Source organism: Natator depressus, chromosome 14 (genome assembly GCF_965152275.1).
Source record: "Natator depressus isolate rNatDep1 chromosome 14, rNatDep2.hap1, whole genome shotgun sequence".
In the NCBI taxonomy this organism is placed as follows: domain Eukaryota; kingdom Metazoa; phylum Chordata; order Testudines; family Cheloniidae; genus Natator; species Natator depressus.
Window position 1 is genome coordinate 17,650,936 of NC_134247.1, and position 26,892 is coordinate 17,677,827.

The 26,892-nt window shown below is 41.4% G+C and overlaps 1 protein-coding gene across 18 annotated transcripts in view; it reads right to left on the reverse strand.

Moving 5' to 3' along the window:
• TNRC6C (trinucleotide repeat containing adaptor 6C) overlaps positions 1 to 26,892 on the reverse strand; it is a 584,197-nt gene that overhangs the window by 50,751 nt on the left and 506,554 nt on the right. For 17 of the 18 annotated variants that reach the window (XM_074970980.1, XM_074970983.1, XM_074970988.1 and 14 more), the window contains one exon: positions 10,326 to 12,923. In XM_074970980.1, the coding sequence (XP_074827081.1) occupies positions 10,326 to 12,923 (2,598 nt within the window). Of the gene's footprint in view, positions 1 to 10,325; positions 12,924 to 22,269; positions 22,411 to 26,892 lie in introns of those variants that run through there. The other variant, XM_074970996.1, reaches the window with a different exon arrangement.

Sequence of the window (26,892 nt, forward strand, 5' to 3'; positions counted from 1 at the left end):
ATCTTCATCATACGCTTTATATCTCAACACAAAAGTAGTCATGTAGCAAAAAAGAAATAAGTTGTTAGAGTAAAAAGGATTTAAAAAATAAAAAGGGATTTTTCTTCTTTATCCTAGATTTTCCATGAAGGAAAACATGGGCAAATGACTCTGGTGCAACCTAATAAAATGGGACCCATTTGAAAATAATTATGTAAACTTTTTACTTTTAAGTAAGGCATTACCAGAACTCCCTATTCTAAAGAGAGAATACCTGCTCATAGCATAAAGGAAAGGAGTACTTGTGGCACCTTAGAGACTAACACATTTATTTGAGCATAAGCTTTCGTGAGCTACAGCTCATGAAAGCTTATGCTCAATTAAATGTGTTAGTCTCTAAGGTGCCACAAGTACTCCTTTTCTTTTTGTGAATACAGACTAACACAGCTGCTACTCTGAAACCTGCTCATAGCATTACTCTCTTACATTTTTCCATGAAGTGACAACTAACTTCTTAAGGGCACCTACTTCCTGTGTGGTTTTATATATTTACTGTGTGAGAGTTTTTACATTCTAAGGACAGTGTAGTCAGTGTGAGATAGAGAGACTCTCAGCTGCCTGCATAGAGGTTGAGATGCCCACCCAATATTTCCTGTAGAAGATAGTTCCAGGCCACAGAACATACCAGAGCCACAACACCTCCACATTATTCAAACCTAGGGTGACCATATTTCCCTATGCTGAATATGGGACACCTGGTAAAACTACTCATATTCAAGTGAGTTCAACAGCAATCAATCAGAAATATGCAATACAAATGTTCAAATTAACATGAAGCTGACTGAGCCCCCATTAAAAAGAAATACTGCCTAGTTGGATTCTTATTATTTACCTTCTTATCTTTAAGGCTTTAGGGTTCACACGGGGAGAGGTGACACACACACACCCTCCCGTACACCTCTCTTACACGAGGGGGTGACTCACCCGACCCTCCCTGCCCGGCGCTCTCCGTCCTTGATGCCTGGCTGGGCCCCCAGGACAGACACACCTCTCCTGGTATCTGGCGCTGCGTCTTCCTGAGGCAATACATGGTTGGGAGGCACGCAGGGTCACATGCATGCCCCCCCCCGGCCCCAGATTTCTGCCAAGGCTAACCCCAGAACGTGGCCAGTAGCAGCCTTTTTGCACTGTGCAGGAGGGAAGGGATGGGAGCTGCTTCCAGCTGCAAGGAAGGAGGAGGGGGGAAAGGGATGACCTGCCCCGTGTCTTTGCAGATCTCATCTCTTCTACCACCCTCCCCTGTGGCTGGAAACAGTTTGTCCCTTCCTGCCTGCTCAGTGTCGAAAGGCAGTTAACACCTCCAGGCTGCTGCTGGCCACTGACATAACCCAGCCGCCTCCTGTCCCCCAGCTACAGTGGGGGCAGGAAGGGGTTAAGCCCTAAGGATGAACTGTGCAGAAGGCAGGGCCCAGGGAACCTGACTGCAGGGGCTTCAGCGAACCCAGCCAGAGAGGTGGCTCAGCAAGGGAGGGTGCCTATGGAACAGAGCAGCCCTGCGCTCGCTGGGGGCAGGACCCAGGGCCGGGGGAGCAGGTGAAGAGGGTGCTAAGCCCCTTCCCAGGGAGGGGGGGCTGCTGTGGAGCCTGGCTCGTGACGGAGAGTTTTGGGATTTCCCAGGGCTCCAGCCCAGCCAGAGGCAGTGCGGGAAGGAAGGAGCCTGCTGGCCAGGCTGTTGGGGAGCTGAGCACTCCAACCAGGGGCTGGTTTTCTGCACAGCACTGGGAGCAGGATGTGCCCTGTCGGGGGAATGTGGAGGAGCAGTGGGGCTGGGGGGAGGGGGAGCAAAACAGGGGGAGGACAGCGAGAGGGGGAGCACGTAAAGGGCCGATGGGTGGTTAGCAGAGGCGACACATAAGCGGCCATCGCCTGGCACCTGCCCGCACTCACCAGCCACTGCCGCACATAGCCACTGCCGGCTGGAAATGGGATGGGAGGCAAGGCCCTGCTGGCCGAGAGCCAGCATGCAGGGGGGGGGGACCGTGCTGACAGACCAGCAGAGGGAGTGGCCAACCCTGCGCACTGCAACTTTGCACCGCCACCAGCCTTGCACACCCATTCCCATCATCGGCCACTGGACCCCCCTGCCACTAACCGCTGGTGGGCAGGTGGCTGGCGACCAGGGATCCGGTCAGCAGCAGCACCCACCAGTGCTGATGGGGGTGGGGGGTGCGCACACAGAAAATACGGGACAATTTGCCCGTTTTTAAGAAAAAGTTAGAACACCTGCAGGAGGCTTTAAAATATGGGACTGTCCCTTTAAAAACTGGACATCTGGTCACCCTATTCAAACCCTGATCTGAAGACAGAATTATTGATTTCCTTATGGGCTTTTCTATGGCACTCGTCATGATCATATCTGAGTGCTCCACAAACATTAATTCATCTTCACAAAACCCCTGAAGTGAAGGGGCTGTATTATCCCCATTTTATATGTGGGGAGCACAGCCACAGAGGTTAAGGGCAAAAGCATCCCCTAATTTTGGGTGCCCTAGTTCAGGCATCAAGGACCTTATTTTTCAGAGTATTTAACATTTTATATCACTGTATATATTTAAGCTCAGCTCCCACTGACTTCAGTTGTAGTTGTGAGTGCTCAGCATCAGAGCAAATCAGACCCCAGGGTCTCAAGTTTGGCACCCAGAAAATGAGGTTTAAGTGACTTATTTTGGATCACACAGGAATAATGAAGCACAGACAGGGATAGAATCCAGGCCTGCAGGGCAGCATTCAACTGTCTTACCCATGAGACTTCCTTTTCTCTTCCTGCAATCTCCTACTTCATTCACTACATAATTTCCAATTTCTGCAACAAAGTCAAAGGGACTTGACAGACAATAGCCTTCTTTACAACACAAACCTGATTCATCCCCAGAGCAACTCCCTCCTGTGTATATGATCACGTAATTAAAGACTGCATCACAATGCATGCACACAAGGTGGCCCAATTATGGCTGCACAGGCAACCACCATAATTATGGCAATTCCTAACTTTTGAGTGCTTGACTTTGCAACCTTTTAACAGTTCTGTGTGTAATACATACAGACACACACACAGGCAGATGTTTATTCATAACATTGTTGCAACAATGATTTCAGAATTAATTTTTAAAGCAACAATTCTCTTCCTTTTACAATATATAAATATTTTGGATTTTGTTTTATTTCGCTATCTCAACATTTTTTAATGAACATTCATGCACATTTTTCAATATTATCATTTGAACCTAATTCTATGGTTTCTAGGTTGGATTTTTTAAAAATGATCATTAGAAGTCATATGGTATAAGCAGATAAATTTAGAAAACAAAAAAATCTGTAATAGTGCTTTTCCATCTGAAGAGGAAACCGTGTATAGTAACACCTTTTATTGAAAGGTAACATTCAAAACCTGAAAGACTAATTTGTTAGTCTCTAAGGTGCCACAAGTACTCCTTTTCTTTTTTAAAATAGTAAGTTTTCCTGTGCAAGGTATCGAATTATTTGAATAGTGTGAATAGCCCATAATTTAAAATGTATAGTTTCAAAATTGTGGATATGATCTACTAAAATCAGAATTAGTGTAAAGAAAGAATTACTTTAACACTGCCAGAAAGATTTAAAAAAATCTGAAGTAACAATTTCATGTGCAAGGTACTATGATTAAAATGTTTTGCAAGTCCATTAGATTTGTCATCCATTTAGCCCCTGGAAAATATTTTTCTTTCTAGAGTTTAGGTCAATTTAATGAAAATAGATAACCTCAACTTTTAAAAATACTTTAATTAGTGACTGGAAGCTGAAGCCAAACAAATTCAAAATGGAAATAAGGCACAAATTTTTAACAGTGAGTGTGATTAACCTACCAAAAGAAACGCTAGATCCTTTATCTCTTAATGTCTTCAAATCAAAGCTGGATGCCATTCTGGAAGATACGCTTTAGCCAAACACAAGTTATTGAGCTCTATACAAAGATAACTGGGACAAAGTTAAGGGCCTGTGATAGACAGGAAGTCAGACTAGATGATCTAATGGTTTCTTCTGTTCATAGCATCATAGAGTTTAAGGCCAATGTGTATGGAAATAGTTTTATACCAAAATTACAATAAATATGTATTGTTCCAGAACACCAGGTAGAGGAAAATGAAGGAGATGCAGAGGCAGAAAAAGCCACAACTGGATAGAAGCAGCATCTGGAATGTCAGTGTTAGTCATGACCAACATAAGAGGCACCAAGAACTCAGTAGCAGGAAAAGAAAATGGCAAATCTATCTGGAACTTGAACAAAACATCCTTATAGGTGGGAACTCAAAGAGAAAATAAGTAGCATTAGCTTGGACAGCTTTCCAGGTCAAGACAAAACTGGATGGAAGAATTTCAGATAACACTGCTAGGTCTGATTAGTTTTGTGATGTCGGGAATCATCATATGGAACATTATTTCCAGTGCATGATCTTTCAGGTTTCTGGTAACTTGTATTTAAAAGGTGACCTATATTTTTCATTGCTATTTGCTCACCACAACACCCTGTCCCTATACAGGAAAACTGTATATTTCTTTCCTCCTGAAATGACCCAATAACCTAAAAACTTGAGTTTGAACTACAACAGAAGTTTACAGATGCTTTCCTAGCCACCCTGAAGATAAACGTTTTTAACCAATGTGCCTTTGTGGGAGTGACATATAAGTGCAAGGATGCTTGTTATCCCAGTGCAGAAGAGGATATCCTCCCAGTACAAGTCAATGAATAGAATTAGTAGAAACAGCAGCATTCCAGACTTGAATAACAGACACAATTGAAAAATGTGTCTTTTGGCAGGAAGTATAGCCAGAAGAACAGAAACAGATGTACAGTATAGTAATCGTCTGAAAATGGCCATCAAAGGCTGAAAGACAGAAACATAGGGAAACAAATAGCAACAGGGAAAAGAAAACGCAGAATCTTAGAAATGTAGGACTGGAAGGGACCTCAAAAGGTTACCTTGTACAGTCCCCTGCACTGAGACAGGACTAAGTGTTATCTTCTGACCATCCCTAGCAGGTGTTTGTTTAACCTGTTCTTTAAAACCTCCAGTGATGGAGGTTCCACAACCTCACTAGGCAATTTGTTCCAGTGCTTAACTACCCTTACAGTTAGGAAGTTTTTCCTAATGTCTAACCTAAATCTCCCTCGCAGCAATTTAAGCCCACTACTTCTTGTCCTGTCCTCAGTGGTTAAGGAGAACAATTTATCACCCTCCTCTTTAGAACAATCATTTCATAAACTTGCATACTTATGTTCCACCTCAGCCTTCTCTTTTCCAGACAAAACAAAACCAATTTTTTTCAATCTTCCCTCAAAGGTGATGTTTTCTAGACCTTTAATCATTTTTGTTGCTCTCTGAACTTTCTCCCGTTTGTCCACATCTTTCCCAAAATGTGGTGCCCAGAACTGGAAACAGTACTGCAATCAAGGCCTTATCAGTGTTGAGTGGAAGAATTACTTCTCGTGTCTTGCTTACAACACTCCTGCTAATACATCCCAGAATGATGATTGCTTTTTTTGTGCAACAATATTGACTCATATTTAGTTTGTGATCCACTATAATCTCCAGAACCTTTTCTGCAGTACTCCTTCCTAGGCAGTCATTTCCGATTTTGTATTTGTGCAATTCATTATTCCTTCCCTAATGAAGAACTTTGCATTTGTCCATATTGAATTTCATCCTATTCATTTCAGACCATTTCTCCAATTTTTCAAGATCATTTTGAATTCTAATCCTGTCCTCCAAAATGCTTGCAACTTCTCCCAGTGTGGTATCATCCAGAAACTTTGTAAGGGTACTCTCTATGCCATTATCCAAATCACATATGAAGAGATTGAACAGAACCAGATACAGAACAGATCCCTACAGGACCCCACTTTATATGCCTTTCCAGCTTAATTATGAACCATTGATAACTACTCTCTTAGTAGTTTCCCAAAGACTAGTGCACCCATTTTATAGTAGGTTCATCTAGGCAATATTTCCCTAGTTTGTTTGTGAGAACGTCATGTGAGTGAGTATCAAAAGCCTTACTAAAGTCAAGATGTATCACATCGACTGCTTCCCCCCAATCTACAAGGCTTGTTACCCAGTCAAAGAAGGCTATGAGGGCATTAGCTTGGTTTGACATTATTTGTTCTTAACCAATCCATGTTGACTATTATTTATCACCTTATTTTCTTCTAGGTGCTTACAAAATGATGGGTTGATTATTTGTTCCACTATCTTTCAGGGTACCAAAGTGAAGCTGACTAGTCTATAATTCCCTGGGTTGTCCTTATTCACCTTTTTATAGATAGGTACTATATTTGCCATTTTTCAATCCTTGGGTATCTCTCCTGTCCCCCACAAGTTCTCAAAGATAATCACTAATGGTTCAGAGATCTGTTCAGCCAGTGCCTTCAGTATTCTATGATTTATTTCATCAGGCCCTGCTGATCTGAAGATATCTTACTTGTCTAAGTAATATTTGACTTGTTCTTTTCCTATTTTAGCCTGATGTCTAACCTAAATCTCCCTTGCAGCAATTTAAAACAACTACTTCTTGTCCTGTCCTCAGTTGTCCAATCACTGCTAACTTTTTTGGTGAAAACAAACAAAAAAGGCATTTAGCACTGTGGCCATCGCCCCATTTTCTGTTACTGTGTTTTCTTCTTCATTGAGTAATGGGCCTACCCTGTCCTGGGTCTTCCTCTTATTTTGAATACCTTTGTAAAATGTTTTCTTGTTACTTGTTATATCCCTAGCTAGTTTAATCTTGGTTTTGTCTTGGACTTTCTAATTTTGTCCCTTTGCCATATATACACACACACGGGGACAGTTTGCTCTTGTGCTCTTAATAAAATTGATTTTAAAAAAACTATCAACTCTTCTGAAGTCTCTTTCCCCTTAAACTTACCTCCCATGGGACCTTACCTACCAATTCTCTGAGATTGCGGAAGTCTACCTTCTTGAAGTCCACTGTCTGCATTCTGCTGTTTTCCTGCATACCCTTCCTTAAAATCATGAATTCTAACATTTCATGATCACTTTCACCTTCCAATTCTCAACTAATTCCTCCCTATTTATTTGAATCGTACCTAAAATAGCCTCTCCCCTAGTCACTTTCTCTATCTTCTATAATAAAAGTTGTATCCAATGCATTCCAAGAATTTGTTGGATAATCTGTGACCTGCTGTATTATTTCCCCAACAGATGTCTGGATAGTTAAGTCGCCCATCACCACCAACTCCCATGTTTTGGATGATTCTGTTAATTATTTAAAAAAGCCTCATCGACCTCTTCTTCCTGGTTAGGTGATCTGTAGCAGACATGTACCATGACATCACCCCTGGTTTTTTACTCCTTTTATCCTTACTCAGAGACTTTCAACAGGTCTGCCTCCCACTATCTCAACCTCAGTGCAAACTTATTCTGGATCAATATCCCAGTCATGTGAATTATCTCACCAAGTTTCTGTGATGCCAATTATGTCAAAGTTGCGATTATTCACTCGTATTTCTAGTTCTTCCTGTTTATTGCCCATAGTTCTTGCATTAGTATACAGATAACTAAGATATTTATTAGATTTTCCCTCTATAATTCCTCTTGCCTCATCTTTGTTCCTGCTGTGATTGTAAGGATGAGATTAGTAAGGATGGTGAGAATTATGAAAAGGAATTACAACATGGTACCTTCCCACCCACTGAAAGTTTGAAAAAATTAAGAGAGATCAACAAGCTAAGAGTGTAATCAATGGCTAACCTGACATTTTTGAGAAGCTTTTCTTACATTCATTCTCCTAGTCAACAAAATTCCTCTGAACTTCCTTAACTTGTAGAAAAGTATTCTTCCTTTATCACCAACACTGGGAGATAAGTAAGGACTACTGGCCAGTTTTAATTCTGTTGGATATCTAAATTTCTAATTCACATTTCGTATCTGAGTAAATCGTACTCTGGATGCACAGCTTTCCAAATTGGCTATCAGAACCTAATCCAAGCTAGTCTCAGATACGTTAACTAAGCATTGTTCGAGAAACAAAATGGTAGCTAGGACGCTAGGAAAAAGATTACTTCCATGTCAGGCCCAGGAAGAATTATAAATGAGATTTTTGATGCCTGGATTTCAAAAGCAGCAAAGAAAAGTGGGGGCTTTCCTACTGTCAGATACTAAGGGGATCTAACCAAGACATCAAGCTAACCGAGCTGTAGGTTGTGGGAGTCATTTTCTGCCATGCTATAAATACAGACAGCATTTCAAAAAATCTGCAACTAAACTTCAACCAGACCTAGAAAGCTTTCTTTAGTATTTGTACAGAGGTGAACGCTCAAGGTAAGTTTATGTCCCATCTCCCTTTCTTTGCACTATCAATAAAATATTGTTTCATTTAAGGAAAACTGAATTAAGTTTGGAGATTTATTTAGGAGTGTTACTGGATGGAACCATGGAGAGTGAACAATGTTCTTTTCTTCTTAGGGAGACAAAGAAGCGGGGAACTGCCTTGATATAAAATAAGACACAGAGAAGACTCCAGTCTTTCTCCTGAAATAGTGACACAGCAGGGCAGACTAGCACTAGTGTAGGCACAGGGACAGCTGAATAATCTAGGTTATCAGATGTTGTTACATCTTGGTTTCCTTTTTTTTAAAAAGAAAGTAGAAAACTGAGAATACTAGCCTCCCTAATTAAATTTCTGAATTCAGCAGCAGACCAGTAAAAAGGCAACTTCCCAACTGAGAGCAGTCCAAGTGTGATTTTAAGAGCCAGCCATTGAAGAGAAATCCCTTACCCTAAGACATGTGGGACACGTGATTTGGTAAACCTGCAAATACACTGCCTTAATTAATAAAAAGGTAGACTACACCTGTTCACAAGTACAAAGAGTGCAAGATTACAAACTCGTTTGTCCAGCTATGGAGCAATTAAAGTCAATACTTGCTGGATTCCTGCCTATGGTCTAGAGTTCATGATGCAAAAGGCTGACTTTTTCTCTATCTTTATGCTTATTCTCAAGGAAAATCTGATTCCAGGTACAAAACAGTTAACAAAAAACACAATTTATTGCTAATTACTACACTATGCCAAATATGCCTGACATCAAAGGGTAAACACTACTGCTAGTCAACGTACACAGCATAATTTTTGTTTATAATACTTAAGCCACTAATGTTCTATAAATATAGCAATTATTAAAAAAATATTAAGGACACTACAAACATTACAACACTGTACATATAAAAATGAAATATCTAATAAACTTTAATAGGCTCTCTAGCTATAGTTTCAATCCCTTTCTCTATGTCTTCAACCTATCCCAACCCACAGAGGATGAAATAGTGGCTAGCATAAGCATTGCTGGGCTGGAGTTAATTTCTGAATTAGGCTTTCAGGACTCAGAAAATCTGAGTGAGACCATAGCTACATTTTTATGGGTTGTGCCAGCTGAATCCTCCACTCACTTTCCAGATGCTCTTCCTGTGCAGCAGACAACCAATTTAGACAAGTGAGTGCAGATTCTTTAAAGACATTCCATTCCCCCTTGCCTTCTTAGCTCAAAAGGCCTCAACTGGCCTGCTGAACCTGATGCAATGCTGAGTGCAGCTATGACAGCAGATCCTGCCATAATGATTTCTTGAAGGATCCCCTTCCCCACATCAGTTTCTTTTCATTCCTGGATCCTGCTGACCTATTCATGAATTTTACAGAGCATCCCTCAGATGAGGTATCAGAAGGTTAGCTGTGTTAGTCTGTATCCACAAAAACAACAGGGAATCCGGTGGCACCTTAAAGACTAAGACTTATTTGGGTATAAGTTTTTGTGGGTAAAAAACCCACTTCTTCTGGGTTTTTTACCCATGAAAGCTTATGCCCAAATACATCTGTTAGTTTTTAAGGTGACACCAGACTCCCCATTGTTTTCCCTCATATCAGAAGATTTCCAACTGGAAAAGCACATCAACTGGGGGCTCTGCAGGTGAGAATGTAATATTTTTTACTTTATTTTAGTAAACACAACCCACACAATTGTATTACCCTAAACGTTTTTTTAAACTTATCTGAAAAACTGAACAAATTCTTAAATAACACTAAATTTAAATAAATAGGAAATGCCCAACAGATCTCATTTTATACTATTATTCACATTAATTAAAAACATTTGAAATCACTCCTCGTTATTAGAATGCGTATGTATGTCTTAAAAGACAGAGACGTGTGTGTGTGTGTGTGTGTGTGTGTAATAAAATATTTATTTCCACTGTATCCTACTTCTGACTTAAAAAGAAAATGAAACTTGTTCCATACCTGGACCAAGCAGTGGGGACCGGTTCGGCTGGGCACTTGACTGGTGCGAAGGCTGAGGTTCAGCCATATTTGTGTTGATAATGGTGGTAGTAGTGGTGGTGTTGGTTGTGGTACTGCTCTGAATTACAGGGTTGTTTCTATCCCACATGTTTACAGTCTTGTTGTTGTTGTAGTTTGGATCACCCCACGCTGAGGTACCATCATCAATTTCCATCTTACGGCGAATGGATGGTGGAGAAGGCTCTTCCCAGCCAGTCGCCTCACTGCTATCTTTTTGTTTGGGTGGCACTGGCCCACCAACCCATCCTGATCCAGTCTGTTTAACAGAAGCTGCTCCTCCCCAGTTACTCACACTGTTGTCCTGGGGTTTACTAGCCCAATTCTGTTGAGGGCTAGGTTTTAGAGATTCTCCCCAACTTGTACCTGTATTAGCCTTGGTGTTTGTGCCATTTCCCCATCCACTGGTCCCAGACCTTGTAGTATCATTCCAACCTGACCCTGATCTATTGTCAGCATCCCATCCAGATCCATTCTTCTTCCCCTCAGCCAAGTGTCCAGGGACAGATGATGGTTCAGTCCAATCTCCACTTCCTGAAGTCCAGCCTGGATTTGATTTCTGTCCATCTCCCCAGTTTTGAGATTTGGGTTTCTGAGGTTCACCCCATGTCGGTGATTTATCCTCCTGATTTGCGGTCCCACTCCAAGCGTGGCCACTTTTGGCAGCAGTAGCAGCAGCAGCATTGACAGCAGTAGAGCTAGCTGATTCTCCCCATCCCCCTGGGCCATTTGGCGCTTTGTTGTTGTTGTCTCCCCAACCTGTATTTGCTGGAACAGCTGAGGGTGGAGAGTTGGCCCACCCAGATACTGAAGAGGTATTTGTACTGTTCATGATGGACCCATCATTCTTCCCCCCTGAGTTTGAAGACTGAGAAGCTGTACAACCCCAGGCCTCCGTTCCATTGTCATTCTTTCGTTCAGACCTTGGGGATTCTTCAAATTCCCAGGCAGTGTTTTGCTTTACAGGAGTCTGTCCCCAACCAGTATTGGACAGAACTCTTGGGTCAAGGTCATTCCTTGGCAACTGGACTTGCCCTTGGTCTATCACCCCTTTGTCTCTCCTTCTGGCCTCTCCTGCTCCTTCTCTCCCAGTGTTGCCCTCATTTTGACCTCCACCACCGTCATTACTTTCTTCACTAGCTGTGGTGACAGATGCTGCAGCTTTGGCCCAAGAGTTTATTTGTTCATTGCCCTGCTGCATGGCAGGATTCTGGCTGGTAACACTAGGGCTATCCCACCCTGCTGATCCTTTACCACTGATGTCACTATTGGAATGCTGATTTGGGGGCTTCCCCCATTCACCATTAACACCATTACTGGTGTTACGGTTGGGGTGGCCCCAAGCTCCAGAATGCATGCTACCAACACTACTGTTGCCACTGCCCCTGCCCCATGCTAGTACCCCAGGACCAGCAGGAGGTCCTGAATCCCATGCACTTGCTCCATTTCCTTCCTTGTGCACAGCACTGCTGGATCCATTCTGTTTAGCACTTAATGCTGAGTTCACAGTGTCTCCATTCCCCTGACTGAACCCAGAATTGCCGTTTCCTGTGGCAGGATTACCTGGGGATATTCCCCATACCGAACTACCCATTCCTTCACCATTGCCCCCACTGACTTGAGAAACTGATGTTCCATTAGCACCAGGAAGGCCTTGCAGGTGGGGCGAGATGATGGCCCCCATACCAACAGCCATCCCCCAGTTTGGCAGTCCATTAGTCTGCATTGCATTGATAGGGTTTGGTGAAGAGTTCATGGGGTTAGTGTTATTTGGTCCATCAGTGTTAAGGTTCTGAGGTTGTACGCTGAAAGACACATTCTGAGAAGTGGACGTTTGTGGTTCTGTGCTCTCTTGCGGCAGCAAGTTTCCCCAAGCACCTAAGGTGCTTGTTGGGTTACCATTCTGGTTGCCGATATTCTGACCTATGGCACTGACTGGACTACAAATACTGGAAGGGTTGCCTGCTCCCACAGTTCCTTCATGTCCGAGTACAGGCCAGGCAGCTGGATTGGCATTAGGGTTAAGGTTAAGATTAATGCCAGCATTTGAGTTGGAAGCACCCCAGCAGTTTTGACTTCTACCATCTGCAATCATGTTGTCCATCTTTCCATCCCCACCACTGGCAGAGCAGTGAGTTAGGCCAGAGTTGGAGCCTGTGGCCACACCCCACACTCTGGCTGAGTTTCCATTACCATTTGCTCCACCAGCTCCAAGGGCACTCTGGTTAGAAGTGCTTTGGATGAGTGCTCCATTGGTGCCATTATTGCCATTAGTTTTCTTTGTATGTCCAGTGAAGTTGCCTTGGGCACTCCCTGTAGCCATGCTACTGTTCTCTGAGCCACAGTTAGAGGCAGAGTCAGTTTCTGTAGTACATTCTGAAGCAGATTCAGACTCAGTTCCTGTAATGGAAGGCCACGCTTCCTTGTCAGTCCTATCTATTATCACTTTATCCCAGCTGCAGTTGGCTTCACTTCTGAAAGTGGGCTGCTGTCCCCAGTGGGAATTTTCATAATGGTCTCCCAAACCACTGTGACTAAGATCTGAAAAGGATTAAACAAGACTCAGAATTAGTCTGCCATTCAAATTCTGTTAAAATAACGTCATTAAATATTTTACTTTCTCAGTTATGATACCATACTCTACATAAATTCCAAATTACACTAAAACGAAGAATACGCTATTTTTAAAAGACGTATATACGATAATTTTATGCACCACAATAAGTACCTTACATCTTTCTGTTTAAAAACGTTTTCTCTATAAAAGGAGTTTGATCATAAATTTATCTTCCACATCATCAAGTTCATATTCAACATTTTATGTAAATTTTACAAACATTTTACACTGAAAAGTTTTGTTTAAGAACTGCCCAGAAGTTATAAATATTTTGCGTCTTTTCGTATACTAGTAGAAACTGATAAACCAGTGAAAAACAAACAGATTAAAGACAACAAACAGGTTACACTGAGGCACAGTATACTTGTACAGAATCCAAAAAGTAGATCTGAAAAAAAAACCACAACTATTAGGACATCTAATCTATCCGCTTGCCAATGCAGGCTGGTCCCTACAATAATAGGTTTTCTAGTGCTTTACCTGGTTTAATTTTAAATGTCTCCTTTGAGCTTCCAAAAATAAAACCTTACAAATTTTAAATTTTTGGTCTGTAAGTCACAATATCTCCGCACCAGAAATAAGCAATCCAAAAAAACTCCCCCATTTAGGAAAACTGTATCTGTACTCTGAAAATTACTGGAAAGAGATGAATACTATGTCAAGTGTTGATATTCTGTTAACATTTTAGTTGTTTTGACTCAGTTTCCCCCCCGCCCCTTCTTTTGGTGAAATATGAAAAAAGACAGTTCAACAAAAATCATTTTAAAAATTAAAATATTTCCTCATGTAAAATATTCAAAGAGCTATTACTGAATAAATATGAATGGTGTCAAAACACTACATTCACTGCTCATTTAGTTTTCTTTTGTTGCTAAACTCTTTCTCTAAGAACCATACACAGAGAATACAGAACTATGATATTTTAATGCAACTATATTAATAGTATCTGAGCATGGCTATAAGTAATGTTTTTTGTAGAGCAAGATAAGTAGTTCTAAAGAACAGCCTGGTTATGTCACACAATAATACATATTAAATGGCAAGACCAGAATAAGCAATTTAGCTCTTAAATGATTTAGGTGGTACTTGAATATCATTTTTAAACTTGTAATTACAGTCCAATTTGTCTCAAAAACCAAAGAAAATAAACATTATCTTTGTACTTTTCCTTAAAATGCAGCACCAGCCTTCTTAGCTCCTTGTCCTCTTGCTCCCTTCCCCCCATGTTCCTCCAACATATAAGCAAACACAAAAATATAACCAAATCCTTCTGATGACCTGGCTCTTTACTAGAGTGCACTTAGTTAAATAACCTGAGAGAAGCCACAATTGGTCATGTTAAGGTTATTTCAAGTTTTAAAGACTTAGATATTGTTATCTATCCTGACTGTATTGTACAAAAGACATGAGTGCAATTATTCCCTTATATTTTCTCATGATAGGAATTTTATCCTGTATAGCTAGTGTGATCAGAGAGCTATGAATAGAGGCAACTTGTAGGATAGTCTCTCTAAATTGTAGTTTGGATAGAGAGGAAAACCAGTGTGCATACATGCAAATATTGAATGCTGGAAGTCTCAATTATTCTTTGCCTTTCCAACCTACTTTACTTCTAAAGCAGACTAAACTCTTTACAAGATAGACAATTATATTGTCTACAAAAAACCAACCATCTACCTCAAACAAAGTCAACCAGGGATGTATGTTTAGCCAGCTCTGTATAGGTGTGTACCCTATGAAAGCCAAATTAAAACCAAGGATAATGCTTCAAAGGTATACTACTAACAGCAATTATGCTTGAGTGGATTTAAAACAAAAACCAAAAAAACCACAACTATGCAGCCAGAGTGAAACAGTCTCATAACTGAAAATAGCCAAGAAAGGGTCTCTTTTTCTAAAATCAGTGTACTATATAGGCCCACGTTTGTGTTTTTACATTTGTATCGTTACTATTCATTATAACCTCTAAAATATGTTAACTTCTAAGTTGCTAAATCTAAGGTTTGACTTTCGAGTATTAGGATACGTTTTTGTTTATTGAATCAGCATGTAAAAAAGGAAATAAAAGCAGTGGTGTATAACCTCTAATTTGCAGTAATAAAATGAAACATGCTGCTGATTGAAACACCATTCACCAGTCAGAATACAGAGCAGTCGTCACCAACGGTCGACTGGTTGATCCTAGAGGATCTCCCAGTCTATCGCGATCTCCAGTGGTGTAGCGAGGCTGCCGCTAAGGCAGACTCCCTCCCTGTCCTGGCCCCACGCCGCTCCCGTAAGTGGCAAACGCGGCCCCGCAGCGGTGAGGGGTCTTCCTCCGCCCACTGCTCCTGCCTGCAAGCACCGCCCCCACAGCTCCCATTGGCTAGGAATGGGGAGCTATGGCCAATGGGAGCTGTGGGGGTGGTGCTTGCAGAGAGGGGCAGCACACGGAGCCATGTGCCCCCCTCCCCAGGGGCTGCGTTGGCCCCATCCGGGAGTGGCGTGGGGCCGGGGTAGGCAGGGAGCCTGCCTTAGCGGCAGCCATGCTACACCACGGACCAGGAGCCACTGGAGATAAGTGCTGTCCAGCTGGAGGCTACACCCCAACCCCCAGCCCTGAACCCCCTCCCAGAGTCAGCACCCCGTACCCTCTCCTGCACCCCAACCCCCTGCCCCACCCCTGACGCCCTCCTGCACCCCAACACTCTGCTCCAGCCTGAAGCCTCTTCCTGCACCCAAACTCCCTCCCAGAGCATGCACCCCGACCCCCTCCTGCACCCCAACACCCTAACCCAGGCTCAGCCCAGAGCCCCCCTCCCACACTGCAAACCCCTCAGCCCCAGCCCAGAGCCTGAACCCCAACCCCCTACCCCAGCCCAATGAAAACTAGTGAGAATTGGGGAGAGTGAACGATGGAGAGATGGGGGGATGGAGGGGGGGCGGGGCTTTGGGGAAGGGGCAGGGTAGATCCTGGGTTTCCCTTAAATTCAAAAAAAGTAATCTTGGGCTTAAAAAGGTTGGAGACCACTGATATAGAGTGATTACAGAGTCAATGGAAAATGCTAAATGCTCTATCAGTAAATACCATTCTGCCTAGCAACCTTTTAATACATGCTTACACCTTATCAAGTATACACAGACCAAGAAAAGATTTACACAGTAGTTAAACCACAACTGCAATGATCATTTCCTTTTTAAATAAACCGTTGCCATTGATTCACTTCTATGCTCATAGTCAAGTTAATGGTACTACATAACTCTTTCCATCACCTGTCACAAAAACAAAGAAAAATGCTGCTGTAGAATTTATTAGAGTTTGATTTAAGGCATTTTTTTTATATTTTGACATGTGATGTTGACAATTTGTGTTTTAACAGTTATAAAGCTTAAACTTTTTGAATCTTAACGTCTACAGTCATTAAATTGTCTGACACCTCCCCGGTTTGACCAACTGATAATTTTCTGTGACAATTTAAATAGATAAGAATTCATACAAAAAATGCTTAAAATCCATAATTTGGTGCAACTGTGAAAATTTAAATTGATAAAAATCTAAAAAAAGGCTTAAAAATAAACGCTGGTATTATCCGTTGAAATTATGAAAATAAAAATCTAATTCTGCCAAGCACAAATATGAGCGAATAATGTACTACAGTTGTGAAAAAGGCCAATATAATTCTGGGCTGTATTAACAGGAGTGTCATATGAAAGACACACGGGGCAACTGTTCTGCTCTACTTGCTAATGAAGCCTCATCTGGAATACTGTGTCCAGTTTTGGGTGCCATGCTTTAAGAAAGATGTGGGCAAATTGGAGAGACTCCAGAGGAAAGTAACAAAAATGATAAAAACATTATAAAACATGACCTATGAGGAAAAGTTAAAAAAAACTCAGTATGTTCAGTCTTGAGAAAAGACTGAGGGCGAACCTAATAATAGTCTTCATATATGTTAAAGGTTGTTATAGAGGACAGTTACTAATTGTTTTCCCATGTCCACTGAAGGTAAGACAGGTAGAGGTGGCTTAATCTGCAGCAAGGAAGATATAGTTAGAAAGTTTTTCCTAATGTCAAACCTAAAGGATAGTTAAGTACTGGAATAGGTTACTAAGGGAGGTTGTGTAATCCCCATCACAGGAGATTTTTAAGAACAGATTAGACAAACACCTGTCAGGGATGGTCTAGGTATACTTGGTCCTGCCTCAGCATGGAGAGGTGTGTGTGTTTGTGCGTGGGGGGAACGGGAGGTAGAGTGGGAAAATGGACTAGATAACCTCTTCAGGTTCCTTCCACACATACATTCTATGATTTTATGATTCTTTGTGATGGAGCTATTCCTAAAACAAGCTCTGGAGATTGCCTGGCACCTGGTTAAATGTGTCCCCAAACTCTCAGGCACCGTGAGACCCACATGACAACAACAGGTTTATATACCGTTTTACCAGATTTTCTAATCTGAGCACAGGGGAGGGGAGGAAAAAAAAGAATATCTTCGAACGGCACAATCTTGGGTTCTTTATCTAAAAGCCTGTTTGATATTATTCAGATACTGGTAATTGCTAAGAGCTCGTAATATCTGGATTACGAAACCTAGTTTGTCTTGGAAATATTTGCTAGGGAACGTTCAGGAGGGGTTGACAGCTTTGTTCAAATGTAAGCCACCTTAAACAGGAATTTGGGGTGTAAATATAGTACAATGTTATCCTCCAGAAAATATCATCCTCTGGAAGTTTAGCCATCATGGTTTGGTTCTCACTGACTTTTCAATTATGTTATAGCCATTAAAAATGAAATCTTCAGTGGCAGGGAATTAAAAACACCACCACATTCTCACAAGTAGGTGGTGGCTCACAAATAGTTGCAAAGCCTTTATTAGTCCTTTCAATAATTTCTTTAACTTACAATGGTCAAAGACTGAGGCTGTCTGTAACTGAAGGATGGAACACTGATATAGCTGCCAGATGATCTTGCTACTTTCCTATTCCACTTCAAGGCCCAGCTCTTTCTTGTAGAAAGTTTGACTTTGCTAAGAGATTTGTTGAGCTTCCTGTGCACAATCCAAACAAAAGCTTAACAAGAAGCCACTTTCCATACAGACATGCAGAGAAATTTCAGATCCGCGTTTACAGTGTAAACATAGTCTTACAACAAAAAAGACAAGAGTTGGTAGTTGGTCTGTATTTCTTCTAACTGGACTGAGAATCAGATCTGGTGAACTCCAGGCTGGGACTACCAAAATCAGAATGGATATCTGTCCTTGTTAGTAGAAGTATTGGAATGAAGACATACAGGAACTCTAGAGTCTGGAGCAGGGGTGGCCAAACTGTGGCTCCGGAGCCACATGCTGCTCTTCAGAAGTTACTATGTGGCTCCTTGTATAGGCACTGACTCCGGGGCTGGAGCTACAGGTGCCAACTTTCCAGTATGCCAGGGGGTGCTCGTTGCTCACCCCCTGGCTCTGCCACAGGCCCTGCCCCCACTCCACCCCTTCCCGCCCCCACGCTGGCCTTGCCCTTGCTCCTACCCCTCCCCCCCCAGAGCCTCCTGCAAGCCACGAAACAGCTGATCGGGAGCTATAGGGAGGCGCTGATTGGCGGAGCTGCCGGTCGCTGGGAGGCGCTGGGAGTGGGGGTGGGGATGGGTGGGTGCGCTCATGACGTATTACTGTGGCTCTCTGGCAATGTACATTGGTAAATTCTGGCTCCTTCTCAGGCTCAGGTTGGCCATCCCTGGTCTGGAGAAAGCTTGTAAAGGATCACCAAACAGACCTCATCTCCTTGAATTCATCCAGAGTGCCATCTGCCTTTGAAATGTAGTAGTAAAGGATTTCTAAAAGTAGCTCTACTACACTGGACCAGACCTTATGGGAAATGCCAGAATACTTTAGCTGTAAAGACTGATACAGAACACTCACTGAATGGATGCATAAAATGCAATCATTTGGATCACACACGCCGGACCGGTCCACCATCAGGGATACTTACATCACAACAGAGAGAAAGAGCCAAACTGATTAGAACAATGACAGAATGGACTAGATCTGCCTAATCTGCTAAATAAATGCAAAAGCTTTACTATGAATTCTATTAAACTTTTAAAATATAAAAAGACCAAAAATAATCTAGCTACATTACTGAAGGCCACATAATAAAGAGGAGAGTGACAGTTTTGATCTCAATGCCACGTTAGTCAGTATTTTATTATTTTGTAAGTATTTATATTAGGATAGCTTCCAAAAGCCCCAAATCAGTATTGGGGCCCCATTTTGCTGGGTACTGTACATATATAGAAAAGAGACAATCCCTGCACTAAAGGGTTTACAATCTAAAGATAAACAAAGGGTATAGTTCTTCATAAGCATTGCCAAAGTTTGTTTTAAAAAAATAAAACTGTTAGGACTCAAAAGTGAAAAGATCATTACAAAACTTAATATTGGAAAATCAATTACTATTTCATTTATATGCTTTCAGGATTCCATATTTACCCTGCAAACTGATGACAAACATTTAAAGCAAGGGGTACAAGAAATCAGTCTGCTTTAGGAATCTGATGTCCAGGAGTCCTGAGCAGGAAACAGACTAGTTTGAGCATTAGTCTTAATAGGTCATTGAAGATGGAACAGATTTTTAAACATTGCTGTGTGTTTGTTAAGTCTAGATATGCATCCCGTTCACAGTATAGTTCACTTGAAAAGTAAAATTTAATATGTAGTCAATCAGAAAGGAAAAATTCAACTATAACACAGTTACAGTGGAATTCTAGAATACTTTTGATCTGGTAAGTTCAAATGCTTTCCACACTTAGTCTCAAAACATCTTGTCAGTATTATACCCATTTCACAGATGAGAAAAAAAACTGGGGCACAGAGATTAACCTACACAAGGTCACACAGCAAGTGAGCTGTCAAGATGGGACTAAATCTTACAAATGACTCCTAGTACCCTAAAATGAAGGAAAATAAAATAGAGTCACAGAGCTTAAGGCCAGAAGGGCTAGTCTGACCTCCTATACATCACAGGCCAGCAATACCACCCAGCACCCACTCACTAAACGCAACAATCAAAATGAGATCAAATAAAGGAAATGATCTTAAGGAGGCAAATAATTTTAGCGATATATTTCAGACAGATGTAATTTAACAGCTACTATGTTGTACACTAAATTCATCCATCAATATTTCACCTTTGGGAACAATTTAAAATTGAGGTTGTCATTTCTTGGTGGCCATTTCCATTTTCCACAAAGCCACCTGCAAAATGGCACCATGTGCAGTTTCTGCTCAGAAACAACTGGACTGGAAGTAGCAGGAATTTTGCTCTTCAGGATTAATGGTTCATTAGGAAAGCTGAATGGAGAAAGCTGGAGGACAGTATACCTTCAACATGCATAGCTTTATGCGGTGCCACCAATAATCACTAATAATTCAATCCCTCCCTTACAAAGAGTAGGAGACAGACAACATTTTTTAACATTAAGAACTGTGGTGAAATATACCTTTAAAACTTTGATTTAGTTACTAATTCAAAATAGAAGCCAATTTTTTTTTGCTCCAACAGCTCATAATTAGCTTGAACAATTCAAATATTAGTTTTGAGTTTGGCAGCACCATCAAAAGTAAACAGATAACAAATATGAACTCTGAGAAGAGCAAGAAATGAAGAAAAGCTTCTTTTATCCGTAAACTCATATTAACAAATAGAATACCCATTCTATACATCATGCAGTCTACTCAAAAGTTATAACCCCTCCAGTGATACTCAGTGGTTTACACAAACTATTTCTTTTCAGCTTTGCATTCTATTCTAGAAAAAAAAATGTACACTATCCATATCTCCCAAATTTCTATTTGTTCACTGCACACAGTTCAAACTAATTACACCTAACAAGTTTCAACCATAATGAAAGATTCAACTGATTTACAAAAAAATATTGGCGGGGGGGGGGGGGGGAATTGGATGAAATGTCAGAGACTGGCACAGATTCTTGATAGTTGCACATTAACAGATTTAAAAAAGAAAAAAAATTGAAAAGCTTAAGTTCATTTATAAAACCTCTCTCCTCCTTAGCCCCCCCACCAAAAAACACCCCCCCCCAAACCTTTAAAGATAAAAATAAAACCTTCTCTCGTTACAAGAAAATCTTATTCTAGGTTTGAATTCTTTTTTCAGCCAACATAATAATTAATTGGTTCATTTTGCAAGCAATGACTAAAGCCAGTGACATCAATCCTGCTGAGGATTTTAAATCACAGCACTAATCAGATAAAGTTTATGTATCCTGATCAGGCAAGTCAAAAAAGGACAACTACTTCTCTCCCAAAATAAGAAGTAGCTCACTGTAGTGATTCAAATGGACATCTTAACAGAATTCTAAAAGCATTACAATAAATGTTAATAAAATAAATAGAACCTGCCAGAAGGGCATTTAAAAGCTTAGCTCAAATGTAGTCTAATTTTTATACAGCAAAAAATAGAGTCTCGGAACATTCATTTTAAAGAATAAGATGCAGCATAAAGTAGGAAAACCATCTCAATTCAAGTGCTACTAGTTGGATTGTCAGATATGTTTAACAACATTAGCAGATTTTGTCTAATTCCATCAATCCTTATGTTCTGGGGTCCAGGAAAATTTAAAAACTGTTGTACGTTTGAAGGTGCTCAGAAAGCCAATTTACAACTATTCTCAGATTTAAAGTCCCAAGATGAATTCTTGAAAGTATTGTGTCCAAAATTTCTTCCAAAGAACAGTGACTGTATAAATGCTAGAGCTGCCAAACTGTTCATGTTTTTCTAGAAGTGTGGGAAGATAGTTAAGAGATAAGACAATTGAATAAAACATTTTTTAAAAGACAAAAACAAAATTAAGTAACCAAGTGGAAAAGCCTGTTACTCTAGTTTAATTTTCTGCACCATGACATTAAAATGTAGCTGGTTTCCTCCGATGCAAGAGCCTTTAAAATGCATCAAGATAAACAAGCAGAATAAAGAGCATTCTTCATTATTAGTGGGTATTCCACTAAATGCTAACTCTCTAAAACAAAAACAGTAGTAAATAATGACAAATAATTCAATTTTCTGTTCAGTGCAGCATATCTTTAGCAAACAGCTCTTTCTGCGAGGACGCCATTTTATCAAACCTGAAATGCAGCCAAAAGCTTAGGACGCTGTGCTGCTGCTCTGTCTCTGAAATGTTATGTAATAAATTGATTTAACAGAAGCAGATGCTATTTGCTCAGGGTTTTTTGTGGAGGCTTTTTTTGCTCTAAAAGGGGCTGATGGGTAATGAAATACCTGAGGAAAGGTGCCGCCCAACCATCCTAGGAGACGCTACATTGTGTGCAGAGCTGTCTCTATTCCTTCATCTATGTTCGCCTGGGCTCTCTGCTTCAATATGTCGGCTGTGTACAGTGTGAGCCTCATCCTGTAGAGCTGCCAAGAAAATCTCTCGGTGCAAGCGTGCGTCCAGACAACCTGCAAGCTCAGTCGGGCCTTACTTGCGCTGGCTTTGGAAAAGCCCTTTCCACACAGGGAGCTCCCCTCGGCCCCTGGCAATCTCCAGCCCCTTTAACTCTGGGTTAAGGAACCAACAGACTAGGATTTTTAATCTTTGATTATCTAATTGCAGCTGACACTAAACCGATCTTCCTTCCTCTTTAAATTCTTTCAACTGTCACAAAACATTTTCACTTCGGGACCTAGCTACAATTAGCACTGTAGCTGCTTTTCTTCTGTTTTTTGAAAGTCAGCCAAAAGAACAACCGCATATTGCTGATTGGCTGCATGCAAATACATTCCTGCCTCCTTTATGTCTTCTTCCTCCCCAATCCCTCTATGACAACAGCTCTAGACATTTGGCATACCAACAGTAGCTGTAATATTCAGAGCAAGTCCCATATGTAAATTGGCAAGCTGCCAAATTCTTAATTACTTTCCTACCTCTATCTAAAAAAAGATCTAAGCAACAAACATGAGAGCATATTAATCAAAGCCTCTGTTTATAAACGTATAGCACAGCAGTCCAAAACAATACATCAGACTGTGATGCTTCTTGCTTTGCTTGCTATGCAGAAGAAGAAGAAATTCTTTAATAATTGCAGGCTGGAGACCACTAGTTATCTTGCAGACTTGTGAATGTATACAGTGTGAACAAAAATAAACATAATGATCTAACATTTTCAAGACCTAAACAGTATCATGAGTTATAGTAATACGTATGTACAGTATCTTATATAAATGTATAGGTACAAAAGCTTTAACAGGTGCATCTTCACCCCCCCATTCCAATATTTTTAATGCACTGCCTTTGCAACTACTTTCCTTCCTCACTTTCCTCCTCTCCCTCTCCTCTCCCTGAAATACACACTAATTTTATATTAAATTCAACATGTTTTAAGTCTGCAGATACAATTCTTGTCAGACTTTTATCTGAGCTGCCTTATCCATTAAATTAGATTGCACATTACTGATGCCTCTTTGAAGGCTTGGTTGCATTCTTAAAATTGCTACCGCTCTAACATCTCAGTACAATCACCACTGTCAAATTAGTGGGTGAAGTTATTAGTTTCACTTACTAAACATTCTTGAAAGTGCTCAATTTTTTTTATTTGAAGACATTTACTCTCCATTTGTTTGTAATAACCTTAGAATCCTGAATAGGTACAACTTAAATCTAAGTAAGTTACAAGCCTGAAAATAAAATTTCCCCTCTGACCATGCCTTTTTCAATTTGGAAAAAAAACCCACTATTTTGAATGGAACCATAACTGGCATGAATGTTGTGTCCATTTTACAGCACCTTTCATGTAAGAATATCTGTGTGAACTCAGTTATGTGAGTGCACTTTTGATTTGTTTTACTGCAGAACCAGCAAAGAATGTAGAACCCTGTTTGCATGAGTTCCACAAACATCGCGGCTTGGTTTTGTTTTTAAATATGGTAGATTGCGAGAAAAAAAAATATTTATAATAGAGTACTTTCTCTCCCTCAGATTAGGGCCACAGAGGTTAACCCTCAACTGATAGTCAACAGGAATATGTTTACTGGACAGAGGTAAATGGGAAATCTGAGGGTGGGAAGCTACAGAGAAATTAGGGCCTCTAAGGAGGCTTCAGGGGCAACATCCTGGTTAAAAGTACGGTTTCCATTCCATCTGCTGCTAGAATTTCTACCAGAGTGTTGTCCCTTGACCAAATTTGTGGGCTTAATTATACCAGCCTCTGGCTAGTAGGCGTTATACACTGGAAACTCCGTTTCCATCTAGTTCAGGGGTGGGCAAACTCCGGCCCGTCAGACATTTTTATCCAGACCTCGAGCTCCCACCAGGGAGTGGGGCCAGGGGCTTGCCCCTCTCCACCAGGCGCTCCCCAGCCCCCAACTCAATTCCCTTGATGAACACCATCTTCTGGCATGCAGAGCTGCACTGCACAGGAACAACTTTGCCGTGCTGTTTACGGGATTTGAACCCCTCCCACAGGGCAGCCCCCTCCCCTCCAAACACAGCAGCGCACCCTATCCCCCCTCCCCCCCAGTATCCTATGGCCCCACCCTTGAGAGCCTCAAAACCACCCAGGGGCCGCACCTGTCCCAGCTAGGGCGCCTCCGCCCGTGGCTGTGCCTGGTACAGCTGCCTTGGTGTCACTGCCGGCAGGGCCCCAAGGAGCCCCCAGTACTGCCCCTGTAGAGCCCCCCCTCTGTGCCACACCCCATGAGTCCCACCTCCCCCTACCTTAGTAACATCCCTTATAGAGCTCCCCCATGCTACACCCCACAGAGTCCCTCTTCCCCACTGGGTATTCATGGCCCATCATACAATTTCCATACCCAGATGCGGCCCTCAGGCCAAATAATTTGCCCACCCCGGATTTAGTTGCAGGAGGAAAGCAGGAGCTCTCTCACTCTTCCTGTTTCTGAAGAACCTTGATGTAGTGATAGTAGAGGATCTCCAACTAATATACCCGCTCCCCCCGCTCTGCTAGATACAGCAAGGTGGGGAGAGAAAGAAGACCAAGAGATCTCAGTTATTCAACATTTCACTCATCTCTGGTTTTGGATCATCCAGTGAACAACTCCAGTGCCTGGCAAAGGACATTAACTTAATAGATTTAGGTTATGGCTACACTATAGAGCTTACCGCAATGCAACTGCACCGATGCAGCTTTGCCGCTGCAGTGCTGCTGGTGCAGATGCTCTAAGCCAATAGGAGAGAGTTCTCCCATAGACTCAATTACTCCAGCCCCTGTGAGCGTCGGTAGCTATTTTGGTGGGAGAAGCTCTCCCGTCGACATAGCGCTGTCCACACCGGCGCTTAGGTCGGTGTAACTTAAGTCACTCAGGGGGGTGGGTTTATTTACACCCCCGAGTGACATAGCTTATACTGACCTAGGCTATGTACACACTACAGCTTAACTTCTGCTAGGTGTCTGGTACATTTTTCCAGCCCTGCTGTCTGATGTCAAATGCCCTGTAAAACACAGAGAAATTCTTTCCAAAAATTATTTTGCTGATGAGTTTTACAACTGCAGTAATTTTTAATTTAAAATGCTCATGGTTTTCTCTACATTGAGACTGTCACTTCAAACTGTCGTCAAAATGACCATATGTTGGAATTTTTAAAATATGGCATGAAAAAGTAAATCCTTCATCAGCGACACTCATGCAAAAAAAAAAAAAATTCAACCAATTCTGAATCTTTCTTGCTTAGGAGGTCATGTGTTACTATTTCTTGTTACATGAAATCCATATCTTGTTTCTGTGATATCATCATCTCCAAAGTAAAAGAACATTAGGAACAGGAGGACTGAGACTTCAAGTGAGGAATGAGCAGCAGGAAAACATCAACTTCTAACCAAAACAGACTGATCTGCTATGCTAATGTATCTAGAAATCAAAAAAGCAGGAGAGAAATACAGAAAGATATATTTATGTGAACTGGCCTTAACACAGAACGTTTCTGAATGTCCACCAGAAGCCACCAACATATCTAACACTTTCATTCTATTCCTTAGATTTCCCTTTACAATGGGGTAAGATGAATTTTTCCTTACTTGTGACAATTCCTTTTTTAAATTGGGCTTTTCCAGGAGAAATTACCAATGCTTCTGGTGAGTTTTATTTATAAAGCGCATACACCATGTAAGTGTAATTATACCTGTTTTGCTCACTCTGTGGTTGTTTCCTCTAAACACAGCACTTGGGAAGTCTTACAATAGGGACATTATTTTGGAATCTGTACTACCGAGCTTGCACACACAGCAACTTTTAAAGTGTGTTCTGAAACCAACTGTGCACTGATTTCCTATCGGAGCCTTCCCTCCAATAACTGTCTCCAACCCTACATAAGTAATGTCTTCATGTCCCAGATGTTTGGGAACATGTAATACTGTGACAAGGCAGTAAGATGTTCAACTTAAGTTTGTGTGACTTCACAAAGGTCTCTCTCATCACTAAGATAAGCCACTTGCATGCATATCTTCTGTAGAAGTGCAAATAGTGCTTAATTATTGCCATTTTTGCTCTGCCAGCAAGAGTCACCGTTGACTTAACAGGCAAGGCCTGTGTTTGAAGAGCTTAACAAAAGACGACTTTTAAATTTAAACTCTAATGGAAAAATAGTGTTTATCAAGCAGGGACTAATGATCTTATGCTGTCCAGTATGTATATGAGTCTTGTGCTCACCATGGCGACAAGCCTGTCGGTCATCATCAAAATGCATGCTGTGTGCCATAGTTATCATTAACAGTCGACCTTTACCTATCATGATAAACAGCACAACTTGTAGATGGTGACATCATGTAGTTTGAAAACCTTTGCCTCCACATTTTAATAAAAAGGGGGCAATACCTATGTGCACAGAGAAAATATGAGGTGACAACAAATGGCATTTTCATAGCATGCTCTTTCAAAGCTACTGCCAGA